Below are 18,367 nucleotides of genomic sequence, written 5' to 3'. Positions count from 1 at the left end.
TCCTACAGCACCTTCCTGAACCAGAAGGTGCTATTCCTCTTCATGCTCATTTAGATCTTGCAAATGTTTTGAAGCTAGCGAAACTTTTCTGGCCAGTGGTTAATGGGCATCTTCTCCAAGGAAAATTGGAGCATGTTTGTGCCAGTCAGCAAGTGCCAGTTTCTGGATCAGCTGTCACTCCTGTCAGAGCCAGCAGCAGCTTTATAGGCCCTTTGAAAAAGTGGATGGAAGAATGATGTCCCTAGCTGGGGTGGGGGCTTGGACCAGACAGCTTTTGAAAGGTCCCTTCCAACCCAACCCATTCCATACGGTTCCACAAGCCAGAGACCGGCAAGCAAAGAGGACACTGAGACACTAATGCAGAGTTCCAGACTTGCTGCAAGTTCTGTACTTTGCTAATGCTCACTTGATTGTGTGCCACTTCCCATTTTCCAAGTTGATGAGTGTGTGTCCTTCGTACTTTCCAGTGCTCTAAGAGCCACTGAGCCCATTGCACAGGGTCATTTAGCCTCTTGATTTCTAGAGGTCAATACAGCGTTAGTAAACTTCTTTGAATTTAGTACTGATGGCAAGGGCCTATGGTGAAAGGTATGTGAGGCAGAAAGCGTTTCTAGATCTGCACTACTCGTAATAGTCTGAGTGTCTGATTCTTTCTCAAAATTTTATTATGTATAACTTGAATATATATAGTCATGTATCATAACCTGCTTATTTTCTGGAACCTTTGAGGAACAATTTAAAGGATTTTTCTGTAATGGAGGGTCTGATTATGTTGATGGTGCTTCTTTTTTTAAATTATTGTCTTGATATTACTAAATCTGCTCCTGCAATATAACATAGAATTAGGGTTGTGCAATTGACAGACTAAGTAGAGATGATAAAAACTGATTGGAGAGGAAATACAAAATTAATCCAGTTGTAGGATTCTGTGAACCCAACAAACACGCACAGCAGAATACTTTTATTTCTTTGGAGCCAGATGGTTTGTCCTATTTTAAGCTGATAGATTCTTCATGCATTTCTTTTGGATGTCATTGGTTTTAACTGCCAGACAGTATCTACTGTTAGAAGTTTCCTTATTCCTGGATTATTTAAAGAGTATTTTTGGCACATTCAAATGATCATACTGTACACCAAGTTAATTTTTCCTTACACTTAGCTCATACGTGAAAAAAGTGTTTATATAATGAAAAAAACCCTCTAAAATGAACAGTTCTTTTTTTCCTTCTTTTGACATGATGTTGACAGAAGTCGCTTTGATGTAGTTTAGAGTCATGAATTTTCTATCTGTTCTGTTTTTCCTGGGGCTCCATCTATTCAGACATCCTGATCTGTCATTTTGCAACACTTTGTGAAGTGCTTGACAGATAGCGGTTTTGACAAGTGCTGGACATCAGCAGCAATTCAGAATAAGCAGTGTATATTTCTCCAGGTAAAGTGACAAAATGTCTAAAAGCGTAAGAAGAACTGTACAGTCTTCAATCACATTTAATGTTACAAAGCAAGACTTTTTCTGCTTTCTCCATTTATTCTGGTAGCGTGCAGTGGCTCAGACTTGAGTATCTGCTGGAATTTTGGATTGATGACTCTCTTTTCCTTTTGTATTTCCTCGTACGTGACTAATTTCTTCAATCGGATTAAAAAATGGAAGGGCTTGCTGAGACAGATCTAGAAAATTGAAGCACAGCTAAAGTTTCATGTAATAATAATTTCCAGGGTCTTCTACTGTTTGACAAAAACAAAATGTATGTGATCAATTATCTCTGCGTTTGTTGTTGTTGCTTTGCTGTTTTTTGGGGGTTTTGTTTTGTAATGCCATTTTAATTCTACAAATATAGTATGTATGAAGAACATAATTTAAGAAAATAACCATTATGGATTAATTATTCTATTTCCTATTCCACATCCCAAACCCTTTCCTGATGGTGGTTGTATTATATCACCCATAGGTAATCATAGGTTACATATTTACATGATGTAGTACATTGAAAATGTAAAACATTTCATATAATTATTCTGCATCTGTATTCACTCAAGAAACAGCTGTTGAAAGTTGAGGGGGATGCAAAATGGCACAGCCTGAAGATGTTCTTGTTCATTCAGCTAACTCCTTTTTGATGTGATACCTACTGGCAGGGTTGTGTGGTGAATTCAACTTCTTTGACAGCCATCAGCCCCACTGACCAGTAGTTTCAGTTTTTATAGTTAGGGGAAAGATGAGAAAAAATATTTCCATAATTTAGATTTTTTTTTTCAGCTGCTGGATCGAAAGCCCCTGCCAACAGCTATCTAAATCAACACCATGCCAACATGTTCTGTAGTCCGAAGGTCACTCAAACATCTGGCCCCACAGTCTTGTTCTTTAAGGTTTGTCACTGGGCAGCATCTGTTTATAGATTCTTTCTCAACCTCTCTTTGATCACTTTGACAGCAAAAAGAAGCTTCTATCACCCTTGATGTGTTAAGATAAAAATATCAGGAACATCAGACCATTGTAAAATTTTGTGCAATTTCACATAATACTGTATCTGCATTTTTAGTTTCTTAAATTTGATTTTTTTTTTTCCTGGCTGAGTTAGAGGGAATTATATATTACTTTCTGCTGTTGAGATTAAAAAAAATATTGTCAGAGCTTATATGTTCAGTGGGAATGTGAAAATGACTATACTAAGCAGGTCTTGCCCAGCTGCGCTTGGTCAGCATTAAAAAAAAAAGTTTGGAAAGTGAGCAGAGCCGGCATATTTAGCTCTGGTCTATTTTGAGTAACGTGTTAGATAACTCCCTTTACTATGTCCTGTGTACTCCTACAAAGAGCTACCTATTTCGTAAAGGTTTATATATGCTCTTATGTGTTTAGATACTTCTTCTATAAATAACTATGGGGGGTATGGAAATATCATCACTTCCATGCTTCCTTTTACTAACTTCCAGTTAATGTTTAGGTCTACTGTTTCTGAACAATTTGGAACTTCTTTCATTTTTCTAGACAAGAATGAGTAAGTGGTCTTTTGCTTTAAAAAAAATGTTTAGTAGTCTTTGACAATATTAGAATGATCATATTTATGAACATCACTGAAGTCTGGTTTGTACCATAATGGAAAAGATCTTAGGTTACATGTCTTATGGAATCTTATGGTCCTGTCCTCAGCAAGGACACTTTATTTGATGTGTAACCTAGGGACAGACGCAATTGTAATGTAAACACATAAAATTATGGATATGTGAAATTAATTTTTGTTTATGCACCTCCACCGTTTGTGGCAAATGATGCAGACAGCCCTAGAGGCCTTTGTTACTCCACAGAACTGCTACAGCTTGGTATCAGTTATTCATTCAGGGTTACTCATCTTCATCAGAGGGAGGTCTCTTTATGAGAACCTTATTAAATATGCACATAAAGGCCATAGTCCTGTACATCTGCCATGAGTAGTGACCTCAGTTCTGTAATGGTGGGTTTATGGATATATATATATACACATATATATACATATATATATGGGTATATCCATCTGTTAGATAGAAATGAGCTGCAAATCCATTTTGTCTTGGCTAATGACAGCCAATAGGTCACTTAAATTTTTGACCATTATCAGCCAAGAAAATAACCATATGTAGAAATCAGCAGCGGACAGATCTTAGTTGGGCTCTGTCTAGCTTTATAAAATGATATGGGAATGGGAATATTGAGTGGCCCAAGTGAGTGGGCTACATCCTCATTGTTCTCTGAGGAGTAACCATCCTGGGCCTTGGGCTCATGGAGCAGTCTCCTCTCAACTGCTGGTAGTGTAACGAGAAAGGGACACCTGAGCAGTGAGGGGTGGTACTGCTGGCAGATTGGAGCTTTAGTTGAAAACTCTTTTTTCCCCAAGAATACAGGAAAGTCATCAAGAATCTTAGTGGAGCAGCTAAGTTTGCACCCAACACAGAGGAGAGAAGAAATCCAAAGAGCAGGTATGGCCTCCTTCCCCACCTCAGAGGTGCTCAGAATGAAGAAGGTAGAACTTAATCCTAACTAAACCATGTCCAGTAGCTGTGAGAGCCAAGATGACATGGCCACTTGGTGAGATTTCTAGCTGTATGAAAGAAGGGAAAGGTCAGTCTTCAGCGATATTTTTGGGAAGAAGTGACATTTTGTTATAATCTAATATGCAAAGAAGGCCAAGTCTAAGACTGTAGATCTGAAATATACAGAGGGTAGGCGCTTCCATAGTAACTGTGAAAGAGATGTAGGCTTTGAATTTAAATTCCAGCTAGCACATTTAATAGTGTACAAAATGTTTTGGATAGATACTTCAGAGTAATTCTGACCAGGATCTTGCTTTTTATTAGAGCAGTCCTGTGAAATGGGTCCATTGCAGAATCCTACAGTTCTCCTATCTCTGACTTCATGTCATGATGCTTTCTTTGCAGTTTCTCTGTAATCTTTCAAGTTCATTTGAAAGTATGAGCCATGCTCCTTTTCATGAGCCTTACTGCGTTTAACTGTACGTTGCTCAATCCGCATCATCCTTCCTCCTATATCTGTCCTTTCCTTTGCAGCAATATGTTATCTATTCTCGTTGTCTGCTCTAAAAAAAGCTCATTGTTGAAGATCTGAGTTAGTGAAAACAAGCCTTACAGACAGGATTTGACTCAGGAAATAGCTGAAGGAGATGACATAAGAAAGCAAAGACTGTTCAGTGGGAATTCTGCCTCATAAACTGTCTTAGAACAGCTGCAGATGGTGTCACCTGCAAGAATCAGAAGGTTCATCCTGTGCTAACATCAGAGAAATTTAGGCACTTTCTGAGAAAAATAATCCAGGTTTGCACAAGAGAAACCTTGCTGTACCTTCTGAGGTGAGTTGTAGAGAGTCATTCTTGGAGGTGGTGCAGGTTTGAGCAGCGGGAAGGCTACATGTTAGTGCTAATTGGACCAAAAGATGGTATTAGGTAAAAGAGTCTTAATATAACCCACAATTGCTTAGGTTTAAGATGAACCAGTAAATAATTGCACAGAAGCTGTTCAGGAATACAAAAACCTGAAAGAAAGAGGTAAATTCGGTTCCTTGTGTAAGGCTCAAATAAGGTTAAAACTTCAGTCAAAATTTGAACTGCTGAAATAAAAAGCTAGATAGGAATGAGTTCATATAAATAATAACATTGTGAGCAGTGCAGTAAGCACACACATGAAAGCAGCATAGTTTCAGCACCAGGGCTGCAAGATGAGACCTCTGCTTCACTAGTTGCAAAAAAGATTATATTGGCTTGTGCTTTTTTATCTAGTAGTTTTCTTTCACAAGTAGATTTTAAACAATTTTAATACAGAAGGAGCAATCTTTTGGTCTGGGAGTATATATGAATGAAGACTGTATTCTCTGATCTGCTTCTGGCTTTTTTCCTCCACTCCCCAAATCAGAAACGTGTTTTATTAATATTTCATGTTTGTCATTTTATGTTTAAAGGTATGAGTGGTCAAGGTGAGACTGACAGCTCCCATAGCTGGATTTCCTGTTGACTCTAAGGCCAGCAGCAGGTGTGTGGCAGAAGTATGCACAGACACATGCCTTTTGTCTCTTGCAGTTTCTGTGAGTTAGAAGCTCGAGTTTTCTGGCCTAAGAGCAGTATTTTTATAATTTTAAATTTTCCATTGATGGATTTTGCTGCATGGTTAATACTTAAAACTTAGTTTCTACAGTAGTTTCCACAGGCATCCTGCCAGGCTCTAGTTAAAGGACAGCTCTTTAAAAGCTATGAGGTCCGGACCTACTTGATTAAGATACTGCTGCCTTGGTCCCTAGAGTTCAGCATTTTTCTTTCTCTTGATTTCTGCCTTTTGGGGTCTTTGGATGACTTCTAAATCCATTCCTTTCTTTTTCAGCTTGATGTTCCCCTTTGTTTTGATCTTGATTCTGTTCTCCCTTCTCCCTCTCCTTTTACCTTCTTCCCTCTCCAGGAACTTACCTCAGTCAGCTGAGCCCAGCTGGCTGGCTGGGAATGTCTGCTGTGCTCTCATGCAGTGGAGATGGGACTCACTAGCTGAGCACAGGGTGTTGCAGGCACACCGTGGACAGAGCCAGTGCAACAACCAAGTGTGTCTCTAATGGACCAAGGATGTTCTGGTGGTTAGAAAACAGGCATTTTAGTGGGATTAGCAGCTCCTTTTTTGAGTCAAGAAGTGCTTCTAATTAAGAATCATGGGCCTTTAATGTGTCAGTTATGTCTTTAAAATGAGATGCTGGCATTGTTCTGTGTTGTCTGGGAGCACAACCGGTTTAAAGCCCCTAGGAAGACATCCCTGACTCGCTGGCTGCAAGGCAGATTTGAACTGATGGCTGATGTTTGTTTTCTGTGGTGAAACTTCCCACAGATAATATTGAAGGCTAAAGAGCCCTTCCAAGGCAAACTGGAATATTTTATGTAAATAAAAAAGCAGAATGATTTTGGTGCAAGAAAGCATATTACAGAAGCTATAGGTATTTTGCCACATTTCTTGCGCGATGTTTATGCCACCTGTGATTAAAAATGAGATAATCCCAGCAATTTGAGAAAGTCTTATACGATTAATATCCATTTCCTAGTTGCTTGCTGCAGTGAAAGATAATTAATTGTAAAGACATTTTTAGATGCAGTGCAATAATCTTCTCTAACCAAAAGCAAATGTTTAAAAAGTAAGAAAGTTGATAATGCAATTAATTATGTGGATACAATAATCTAACCTCCTTGGTAGAAATTTGGTGCCTAGGGACAGTATTATCCACACATTAAATTGAAATTAACAATAACGTTCTCTTTATCATTGCAGTTTAGGACATGGCAGATGTAACATAACTGCAGCCCTACAGAGTTGCCTAGTTGCCTAGGTTGAGATTTCAAAACAGTTTTTGAAAATGCAGATCTGTTCACAGAAGATCTTTCTCTAGATATCCTAAAAGGTTGTTTCAGATAGAGATTTTAAGACTTACCCTAAATGTATTCAAAGGCTTTGCATATAAAATGCTTCCAAATGCTTCCAAATTTCACAGATTTGTATCTAGATGATGGGTTAATGATGTTGTGTCCACCAGTTTTTGAGCTTTAACCTGTGTTTTAAATACATTTGCTCCACAGGTAAGCATTCACTGAATGTGGATTTTTGTTAATTGGAAACATTATATTTCAAACTTAGCCATATTATTTCCAAAACAAATATTAATGAAGGAAACAATAAACATAAACACTTATTTTTAAAATGCTAACGTACAAGAAAATAAATAAAAGATATTGTTGATAGTTTATATGAAAAATAATACAGAGTTACTGCAAGCTGTTGTGCTGAATGTTTTTTTGAAGGACTGTAAACTCTTAACCAATTGGGTATATGGTTATAATTTACCTACAATATTTTCTTAATATTACAGATGGCAGTAGAAGCTCAAGATTAAATTACTTATCTGGTATTCAATTAAGACTTCAACAGGTTGCATATAATATAACAAGAAAATGAGCATTTAAAGTCATATGAGTTGCCACAGTAAAATGGTAATGTACAAGTAGGTAAAATACAGCACTGATAGTAAGGAAAATGTCAGGAGTTGAATTAGCTTTGTATAGGTGTGTGTAATAATGTGTTACTTGTAATATGAATGTATGCTTTGTTGTTTCTTCATTATAAAGGAGAGAGGTCAGCATGAGCTTTATTAGTAAAAATAAAGAAACTTAATGTATTTGTGTGAGTAGTGGGAAAAAAACTTGAAATCATGAAATATAGAGGGATAAAAGGAACTTTTTGTGTTTGATGTGTTGGTTGTTTTATTTGTATTTATATATAGATACACATGTATTTCTCTAATCTTTAGAAGTCTCTACAGCAAACCATGAAGTGTCTGATGTGTGATTCTCATTTCTATGGAGAATCAATATGCTGTTCAGAGGAGCAGCACAATGTGCCAGGTGGTGCCCTGTTGTTGGGATGCGGAGCAGCAGAGGGTCAGAAGCTGAAGACAATATAAAGGAGTGGAGATTTATGAAATAGTTGCTCTGTAAGAACTTTGCTGTACAAGTTTGAACTTGATACCTGATTTCTGCTGCCTTCCAGCTGACTTTGCCTTGAGGCATGCACAGTATCTCCTGGGCTCTGCCTCTACCTAGGAGAAATATGAATTTTCAGGAGTTCCTGTGGGTTTCAGCACATACTGCTCAAGGGCACCTGTGATTCTTCTAACGTTATAAATGGGGTCCAAACTAAAAAAGGGGTAATTTTTTACCTAAATTTACTTATTTGGAAATTAGTGGCTTAGGTAAATGACATCTAGTTTGCTCTTAGTTTGTATTTCTGGTCTGTATGTGGCCTGGCCCTGGGCTTGAGTCAAGATGACTTGAGCTAACAGAGCTGTAGCAAGACTTGGCAGTGTGAGCAGAGTTCGTGTTTCAGACAATGCTGTCCATCAGTTCCATCAGGAGGTCTTCACCTGCAGCAGGAAGTTCAGAGGTGGCTACATTTCATTTCATTTTATTTTCTGTATAAACACAGAGCAAGAACTCTTGAGGCTACGCAAGCATCAAAACGCATGAAAATAAAACTAAAACAACTACCCCCAAAACAAAACAAGACCCCACAAACAAAGAAACAAACCCCCCATCCAAATAACAAAAATCCATCTTTGGACTTGCAGATCCATAATCTGTAAACAGCTACACACTTAATTCTGCAGAGTGGTTTGAATTAATCATTTGCTTGTGATCTGCAGGGTTTGTAGCCTTGTGTTGCATAGGTCTTAAATTTGTTGCTGGCTTGGTAAGACCACAGTATTCTAATGTACGTGTCCTGAATTATATAATACTACTGAGCACCCTTTCTAATTTTCTTAATGCTGTGACTCATTCAGCTTCTGGGCATTAGTTAAGTTGTTACATAGATGATTTCCCTCATAATTATAGAGAATTTTGCTGCCTTGTTTTTCTCTTTTTCTTTGGCAAACAGGATTGTTTCAGTAGTGGTAATAGAGTTGCCTGTTGCTATTGTGAGTTTAGCCAGCTGTGAAGCTGCACTTATGTTTGTTATTACCCTGCACTTCATTATGAAATGCAGCCTATTAATTATTTCACTAAAATGTAGCTGCTGGACCTGTGGGACATTCCCCATTCTCCTGTTGCTTTACATTTCCATTCATTTTAGTGGCAGTTCAGGCAGTTTCTTTACATTTATATGTGATTTCCCTTGGCTGTCACTGCTTGCTCCTTCTAGATACTTCAGTCAATATTTTCCACTGTTGCTGAAATTCATGTTTCTGCTCTGGAGCTGTCATTGTAACTCCCAGTCCCTTATTTCCTCTTCGATGCTATAGTTGAACATTGAGGCATACAAGGGTGGAGGTCAGGGGTACAGCACTTCTGATTCACTGTAGAGCAGCTTTCCAGAATAATACCCATTTCTAAACACTAAAACGTTTGACCTGTAACCCTTCTTGGTTGCTGCATTTGACTTAATAGCTCCATTTTTTTCCCCCTTTGGCTCTGTTTGGTATTGCAGTGGACTTGTTGGGAAGTTAATAGCTATCACGACAATTTTTATTTTCTAAATGAAACAATGCCCCCTGGTGCTCTAGGATTCGAGAGGTCTGATTTTACAGTCAAAATAAAAATAAAACCAAATAAAATCTTTTCAGACAGATACTTACTGTTCCTAAATCTGCCAGCTACCACTCAAATGCTGTCACTGTCACTCACAGGGGATGGGAAGAACACTTGTCAGCACTGAGCAACAAAGAGAAGTCACAAGGAGAGTAACAGGGAGTAAAAGCAAATTGCAAAAGAGACAAGTCCATTAGGCAGGGTAAAAGCAAATTACAGAAGAGAAAAATAAAATGAAAGAGTTAAGACAAGAAATAGTCTAATGAAAGAACAGTTGGAGAAAAGTAAAATTAAAACTGTCTGCTTAATGAAATGTTAAATCTAGATAGTGATAGAGAAGAAGCAATAATATTAAAAAATGGAAGTGCTTTTTTATAAAAAGATTTCATTTAATAAAGGTATTACAGAAGAAAAGGACAAAGAGGGTAAGTGTGAAAAATAGGCAATGAAGAGCATTAAATTAAAATGTCAAATATAAAAAGGAAGAGAATATGGAAGTATATATAAGTGCATGAGTGCTACAGGAATTAGTAGAATAAATGTAGTTTGATATTTTCTGTGCCTAACAAAACAGATTATTGATGCAGAAATTTAATCCAAAATACCATCAGAGTTTAAATGTAAGCAAAGCTGATAAGCAATGAAATGAAACAGTTGATCTCTCTTCTTTTGGGCTTGTCACTAGCATTTGATTCTGTAAAAATTAAGATGCTAAATTACAAAATTATTCTTGATGTGCATGGCACGCATGGGAACCACAAGAATGTTGCTTGTCCTGGTTGCAGACAGCAAACTCCAGCACAGCATGCCTTCCCGCAGCCTTGCAGCTGACGGGCGCCTCAGCTTTGGAAGACCAATCAATAGAGCAGAGACTGCCATAAATCACCGTCTCAGATGGAGTGCAGGGCTATGAACACTACCAGAGCTATCTATAAAGCCAAAACAGACACAAAAAAACCCCCCAACAAATAAAGGCAGAAGAAAGGCACAGGAAACCACCCCTTGCTGCAGCTGCAAGATGTGTAAACAAGCCGCACTCTCAGGTTTTTTTCAGTCACAGGCAAGGATAAAATAGCACAGCTCAGAAGCAGGGATGACTGAAATGGCTTTAAGGTAGCTTTATGTTCCCACAGTCCTGGAGCAGCAATGACTCAGTCAAGTCCCTCTCTGTAAGTTAGAATAGCCTGAAGGCTGCTCTAAATCATTCTGGCTGCCAGTGACCCTGCAACAGCAGAGAGGGGTTGCTGGGGCATAGCAAAGTCTTGGCTGCACTTCCCTTCCTTTGGCCATGTCCTCCAGCCCATCCAGAGGAGCTGTTGGGAGGGGGGTGAGGGGGTGTCAGGGGACAAGAAGAGAAGGAAAAGCATGGAAATGGCTGTGATGCCTGTTCTGCTGGAAGACCACTGCTTCTGCTGTGGCTGGCAGAGGTCCAGTGGCTAGCTGTGGTCGGAACTGATCCCAATACAGGCAAGAAGAATTCTGTGGTTGAGCCATGGCCGGGTGCAGTGGTAGGGTTTGGTTTTATTAATCTGGTTTTCAAAGGCATTTTTTGAGAGTTCTTATATAGAGTCCCTTTTCCATGGGAATCTCATCTGTTAGTGACTGGTTTGTAGGTCCTACACATGTGCAAGTGCTCGTATTCTGTGACCACCATGGTCAGTTTTGTATCAGTGTTAATGAGATATTATCTCTACCCAGTACTATCTGGCCTAGAAGTAGCAGTATTTAAATTAATACTGCTGTGTGGATTTATGCCATTAAGTGTAGCTCATGATTTTAATTTTGTTTCTATTTACCTACTCTTATAAACTAAAAACATTCCCCAATTTGTAAGAAAAACATGAGGCTGTGATTTAATTTGCTTACTTCCTTTTTTTTTTTTTTAAGAGGAATTTTCTAAGTAATATTAAGAACAAATAACAGCAATCAATAATCCTAACTCCAGATATTTGCATTTTGTATTGTGATGGTTTGATGCTGTTGTCAGTCACCTCTGAATGATCCTACGTGTGATGGAAGCTACAGTTAAGAGCGTAATTTGTTTCCAAACTCTTCCGTAAATATATCAATCTTACTACTTCAGTGTGAGCAAAATGCTTGTGGCTTAAAAGAAGACCATGACCATCTTTAAAGAAGACCTTCCCAAGCCAAAAGGCATACATTCTGAAACCTTCCCTTTCTCTCACTAAACAGTGAACAGCCCAACCTTACTAGTGGGTAGTCAGAACTGAAATTTACCAAACTGGTTAGTCACAGCAGGTTATTGAGTGGACTGTTAGAGGAGATCCTGCAGTAGAGGAAAAATTATTATCCCTTTTAAAAATTCCTTAAAAGCATTCCCAAAATTTTGTTTTCAGTCAACTGGGTATTTCATGATGTGCAATAGAAGTAGAGTGATGTTTTGAAGTACTGAGCAAAACCATTGGTCTTATAAGTAGTAGACATCTCCATAAGTTATGCAGAGACATATTCTTAACCTGCACATGTACTGTGCAAAGGTTTTAGCTTGTACTTGAAGATCTATTTTAGCAAAAGTGTGAGGTGCTACCTTCCCCACTGACTAAACCTCCATGAAGGTTGAAGTGGAAGGTCGTGGATATTCCGTTCACTGCCTGTAGTAACCTGAGACAAAAGGATACGATCCCTTGATGAGCAAATGGTAGAAGAATGGTAGTTTGTACCCACAGGTGTGGTGTGCATGTGAGGGAGCACAGAAGCTATAATGAAATATAATGCCGTTGATATGATAGCTTATAATGTCTTGGCTTTTTCTGATAGTTTAGAACAGAAATTTTTTAAGGAAAAAAAGGAAATATGCATGTGTTGGTTGGATGTATGTCAACACTGGTTGACACAGTCAGCAGCTGAAGACTAAATTTTCAGGGTGTAAATTCTTTTAGCTCAGTTGATGCCAGGAGAGTTGTGTCAGACTGCAGTACTTTAAGCTCTGTCCTGAGGACACCCAGTACCGTCAGCAGGAACTGCATACATGGAATCAATAGAGTTCCTTGGAAAGGATTCAGTGCTTTCCTGCCAGGAGCTCAGCACCAGTAGTGGTCTTGAAGATCTGGTGCTGCCAGAAGAGACACATAACCTTTGTCTGCTGCCTTTGATCACAACTGAGGGGAAAACTGTTCTGTGTTATCTTCGAGTCTGAAAACTGCTAACATGCCAAAATATTGAAGGTCATCTGACTCTGTGGGATTTCCCTGTTGCTCTCTTCTCCCTGGCCTTTTTAGGTAGGACAGATTGCAACAATTCATGGTGGTGTGTGGGAGATGGTTTCAGTGTTACCTGTGACAATCCAAACATAAAGACCTTCCTACAATGGTGAGCATTTCATCCCATCCACAGTATTTTCTTAAAAGAGCATACTGGGTAGGTACCTCTGATTTAGCAGCAGGATGGAGCTGAAATCATGTCCTGACATGCAAGCATTTTGGATTATTTAATAACTTAATTTTTCCCTGAGCATTGATAGCTTAGTCTGTCATTTATTTGTTTGATATTTTATGATCTGATGATTTCTTCTCACATATTTTAGTCAGGCATATTATGTATCACTGTTGCTTTATGTTTTCTATTACTGGGAATTAATTTTTCACAGAGTATCTCCATTTAATTATATAATACAATCACATGTGCATTTGCATGAATAGGAAGAATCTGTTCTAATTTAGCCATTATATATTATGCTATCTTGGGTTTTCCAGTAAAAATTCCCAAGTTTTTTGTTTTAGCATAACAATAGTCATATTCATTGCTTCTTACATTTTAACAAAAGCACTCAGATGCCAGTTCATAGATTGACATAATCAGCTTTGTCTCTTAATTAGAAAAGAGAATAAAGCTGTTTAAGGGTGTCAATAAAATGACAGATGCATCATTAACAGAAGGCTACATTGGATCAGAATGGTGCAAATGGTTGGAATTGAAATGTTAAAAATTTTTACTGGTAACCTTTTGTTTCTAATTTTCATTTTCTTGGGATTCTTTCATAATTGAAAAATAGCAAAGGTACATAATATATATATGGAACGGTTGTCGGTGATGGAGAACTCAAGTTTATAATTAGAGTAGAGCTATAGCTAGGAAAACTTACTACTCAGGATTTCTGCCTACCCTCAAAACAAAATTCAGCATGGCCAATGCACCCTTTGGCCATGCCTTTGATGCACTCCTCATCACCCCTAAGATGTCACCAGTTGTGTATGAGCAATGGGATAGCACGTAGATTACAAAATTCAGGACTGACCCTATGCCTGACTTCTTGGTGCAACACAGGGTATGAAATCTTTCCACAGAATATTCAGTTTAATATTGACTTCAGTGACTCCATATTTCTCCAGCAGTTTATGATGCTGTTGATACCCACATATCCTTTGGAATAAAGGATGTTTTTGTACTGTACTTGTAAGACACAATAGCTTTCAGTCAGGACAAACAAAAATTACAGAATCTGACAAAATTGGAAATATTTAAACATTGGGACAATGGGAATGCATGTTTTGGGATTCAAGCATACAGATGGAGATAAGATTGCATGCTGCATCTATGATCTGTCAGAGGTGGCTCATCCCAGCAGGGTCTGATGTCCAGGGCATCCACAAGACCCAGCATTTCATATCAACTTTACTGACAACCTGCGCTAGAGGATTTTCAGGTTTCCTACCAATCCAACTGTCTCTGGCAAGCAATATTGAGGTCCTTCCTGGGAAGAAATCGGTGTGGTTTTGTCTATTTGGCACCAGTCATATGATACAATTTGGGGTGCACATGGTCTGGCTGCTAGGTTGCATAGCAAGACACATGAGAGTCCATCTCTGAATGTACTCTAAAACACCCACACCTACAGCCTTCTGTGCTAGATGAGTGCTGTGCAGCCAGTCTTGAAACCTTTTCAGCATGGGGAATGGTGAATGGGTGAGTCACCAGCCTGTAGTCCTGAGTTTGCATGGATTAACGTCGATGAGGTGTTCTAAGTCTTCATCTCCTTCCTGTCTGCATCCACATTCTTTTCATTAGAACCTCTAAAGCTCATTATCTCTTCAACAGAAATGTTTTAAACTTTCAGGATTTCATGAAGTTTTGACACTTCTGTGAGTTTTATGTCCCTTGTATAGACAGCTGCCTCATCTGCTGTTTGGGAATCAGCATTTAATTATGTGGGGCTCCAAAACAGTTGTAATGGTACCCAGTTGAAGTAGCTGATTGAAAAATGTTGAACACTTCATTAATAAAATTTCTAATTTTCAAATTAGAATGGGATGGGGGTGAGCAGGTTGAGGAGCATCAGGTAGTATGACAGACAAACAAACAGACATACAGACTACTGAAATCTTATCCTGTCTTCCCTGAGACAGGCCCAACAGACAACAGCCCATGTGATATGGAGGATTCCCTGTCCTCTCTGAACACAGGAACTGAACTAAACACAGTGACTTACAGGATAGGGAGCAATGGGAATAAGTTCCTGCCCAGTGCAGCAGGAACATCACCTGTGTGACCGCCTCACCTCCTCAGATGTCTGGTGTAACAGGGGTGAGGCTCTGTAACTGGACAATAGTGAGGATGAGGGTTCAACTAGCATGCACGGGTCACTAAGGTTAAGTCAGCCTACACCCTCTGTCAAAACCACTTCCAGACAGAAAGAAGACAGGTCATTGTCATAGGAAACTCTATTCTGATGGGAACAGAAGGCCCAACATGCAGACTGGACACACCTGTTCAGGAAGTCTGCTGCCTCCTGGGGCCCAGCTTAAACATATAAAGAGAAACCTTCCTACTCTGTTATGGCCTTCAGATTATCATCCACTACTGTTTTTTCAGGTGGTAGCCTGAAAGTCTCAACAAAAGGTCTGAGGGCAGTAGAGAGACCTCAGGGCTTGGGACAACTGGCTAATGGATCAGGTGCACAAGTAGTGTTCTTCTCTGTTTGCAGGGAATGATGAGGGGAAAACAGGAAGAGCCAGCAGATCAATACCTGGTTTCACCCATTTTTCGTCATGGGTTGGCCGAGTTTTGGGCTTTTGTATTTAGTTTGCAGGAAAGACATGGAGGCAGTGGAGCATGTCCAGAGAAGGACAAGGAAGCTGGTGAAGGTTCTGGAGCACAAGTCCTGTGAGGAGAGGCTGAAGGAGCTGAGGTGGTTTAACCTGGAGAAAAGGAGGCTCAGGAATGACCTAATTGCTCTCTGCAACTCTCTGAAAGGAGGTTGTAGCCAGGTGGGGGTCAATCTATTCTCCCTAGTAACAGTAGGTAGGACAAGAGGAAATGACCTCAAGTTCCACAAGGGAAGTATAGATTGGATGTCAGGAAAATTTCTTTATCGAAAGGGCAGTCAAGCATTGGAACAGGCTGCCTATAAAAGTGGTTGAGTCACAGTCCCTGGAAATACTTGTGTAGAAGTGACTCTTGGGGGCATGGTTTGGTAGTGGACTTGTCAATTCTAGGGCAGTAGTTGGACTTGATGATCTTAAAGGTCTTTTCCAGCCTAAATTACTCCATTATTCTATGAAATTACTCAGTTGGATGGTATCTGGTTTTGAAAAAAGAAAATAAAAAGATAATATATTTTCATAAGTAGCCAAGTCTTGGATTCTTCAGAAAGATGATCCTTTATAACCTAAATATTATTTTGTGCAGGAAACAGCTAAGGAAAAAAGTGAAACAATTATTCATTTGCAATTCTAATGTCTCTGATTACAGTCCCCAAGTTGACATTTGCTCACTTTAATTAAAAAAATTGAGAATTTTATTTTTATTTTCTACTCCATATTTCATAGCAAAGGGATTTAAAACATGTTCAGACCTACACTGTCCCAGTTACTGTTCCATCTTATGATCTTCAGTTAAAAATATTTTACTTTCTTTGACAGCAGAATGAAAATTTATTCTTGATTTACCTAAAAGTGGAATTAGTTTGTTTGCCTAAAACTGACAAGGATTACAATTGAGAGAACTCAAACAAATACAAGGCTAGAAGCTTCATTTAGGTTTAACCCCTGTGCCCTTGAACACAATGGAGTTTACATAAATATTTAAGAAGGGCAGCCACAGACCAATTAAAGGAATATATTTTCCAAGCATCAAACCATTGTTTTCCGGCAGTGCACTGATGCTCTTAAATTAATACATATTAAATCTGTTATGGGCTTAGCAGAGTTTTAGGGTCTGGAGAGGGAAAAGCAGATGAGAGCACCCCAGGGGGAGGTCGGGCAGAGATTGCCTGTGAGACACACAGCCCACTGCCCAGCTCACAGTGTCTGTGTGGCTGAGGATGGCTGCAGGCTGCTCTGCAAATCTGCCTGAGGAGGACAGGGCACCACCCTCCCTCTTGTTAAGTCCTTCTCAGCATCCTTGGAAAAGCTGTGGGCAAGCTGAGAAGGCTGTGACTGGCTTCATTTTGATATTTGCTAAATAAAATTGAGGAGCAGCTGTTTTGTGGGAAATATATTTAAGGGCTTTTTTTTTTTTTTTTTTAATTTAAAAATAAAAATGTTTTCAGATACTTCAGAATTCCCCTCGTACTGAGAGATCTAGTTTCAGGCTACTCCTTCCCAAGATTGCTTAGTAAAAGGGTGCACTTTTCATATCGACTCACTTCAGACCCAAGAGTCCATCAGATTGCTGTTTCATGGTGTGTAGTATGAATTACAGAAAGGTGCTCCTCATATGTACATTTATGTGAAAAGTATTTATTTTCCTAGGTTCCCAGACCTAGGAAAATAAATTTGCAAGTAATTGGATTTGTTGCTCCCTAATTTTGGCAGCTTGTTAAGTTCAGTATGGACTATGAGAAAGTGTGGTTTGAAAAAGACCCATGTGTTTTTGAATGCAGGGGCAGAGCCAGAGCAGACCTCAGGGTGAGAGAAGGAGGGAAAGGTACAAGTGAAATAAATAAAAGAGATGAGAAGTTTTGGAAGACGAGTAAAAAAGCACATCTAGGAAGGGGAAAAAAAGGAGAGACTTGTTGCAGCTAGTGAAAAGCCAAAGATAAAGAGTGCAGATTGCAGCATGCTTTCTACTGAAATAGATCACCTGCAGTTTCTGCTGAGAGAACTAAAATCAGTTCAGATGGAGAAACAGAGATGTTAATCTAGGCTGGTGGCAGAAGGAGATGAGGCAGAAGAGAATGAATGTTTGTGGGGAGTCCTGTTACAAGATTGTTTCTCTTAACATGTGCAATACACTTGTAGCACTGGAAGGAAAAAAGGGAAAAAAAGTATCTGGAAAGCAAATATGAATAGCTAAATAATCTTTAAAAGAGAAGAAGACCTGCTAATACTGTGTTCATCTTACAGACTTTAAAGCTTTTGAAACGTTGACCTAAGTACTGTATTCAAATGCTGCTTTCCTGTGATATATGCCTTACTGACAGGATTAGTTACCTTCTCTCATTATATCAACTTCAAGTTTTATTTGCAAATAAGTGAACTAAATAAGGTACCTGGGGCATTTTTGTGTTTATCCAGCTGTTGAGACTATACTTTGGAATTTTTCAATACATTTTTGAGCAAAATATGTCCTGACTGTTAATTCTGTAATACAATTCGTGACATGTATGACATCTGAAGCTCATGGGGGAGAGGAGGGAAATTGCTTGCAGATCACCATGTGCTTCTGTGTGTCCACTTGGGGAATGTATGGCGATAACGGTGAGAGTCAAAAAATTGTTAACTAAAAGTCTTCTCAGCTGTATTGCATCTTTTTTTTAAAGATAAAATGCAAAATCTCTTCTTCTTCTAAAGCTATGCACATGGAGATTTTTAGGCAGA

General features: G+C 38.9%; 1 protein-coding gene across 3 annotated transcripts in view; it reads left to right on the top strand.

The window, feature by feature from the left end:
* CYP7B1 (cytochrome P450 family 7 subfamily B member 1) overlaps positions 1 to 18,367 on the top strand; it is a 125,516-nt gene that overhangs the window by 76,230 nt on the left and 30,919 nt on the right. Inside the window, exon 1 of one of the 3 annotated variants that reach the window (XM_069004856.1) lies at positions 2,283 to 2,367. The exons of the other annotated variants lie outside the window; for them this stretch is intronic. Within the exon in view, the coding sequence (XP_068860957.1) occupies positions 2,303 to 2,367 (65 nt within the window). The 5' untranslated portion in view covers positions 2,283 to 2,302. Of the gene's footprint in view, positions 1 to 2,282; positions 2,368 to 18,367 lie in introns of those variants that run through there. 3 annotated transcript variants of the gene reach the window in all.

The sequence above is a fragment of the Aphelocoma coerulescens genome, chromosome 2 (assembly GCF_041296385.1).
Source record: "Aphelocoma coerulescens isolate FSJ_1873_10779 chromosome 2, UR_Acoe_1.0, whole genome shotgun sequence".
Classification (NCBI taxonomy): domain Eukaryota; kingdom Metazoa; phylum Chordata; class Aves; order Passeriformes; family Corvidae; genus Aphelocoma; species Aphelocoma coerulescens.
This window is presented reverse-complemented; position numbering and strand designations above follow the sequence as displayed.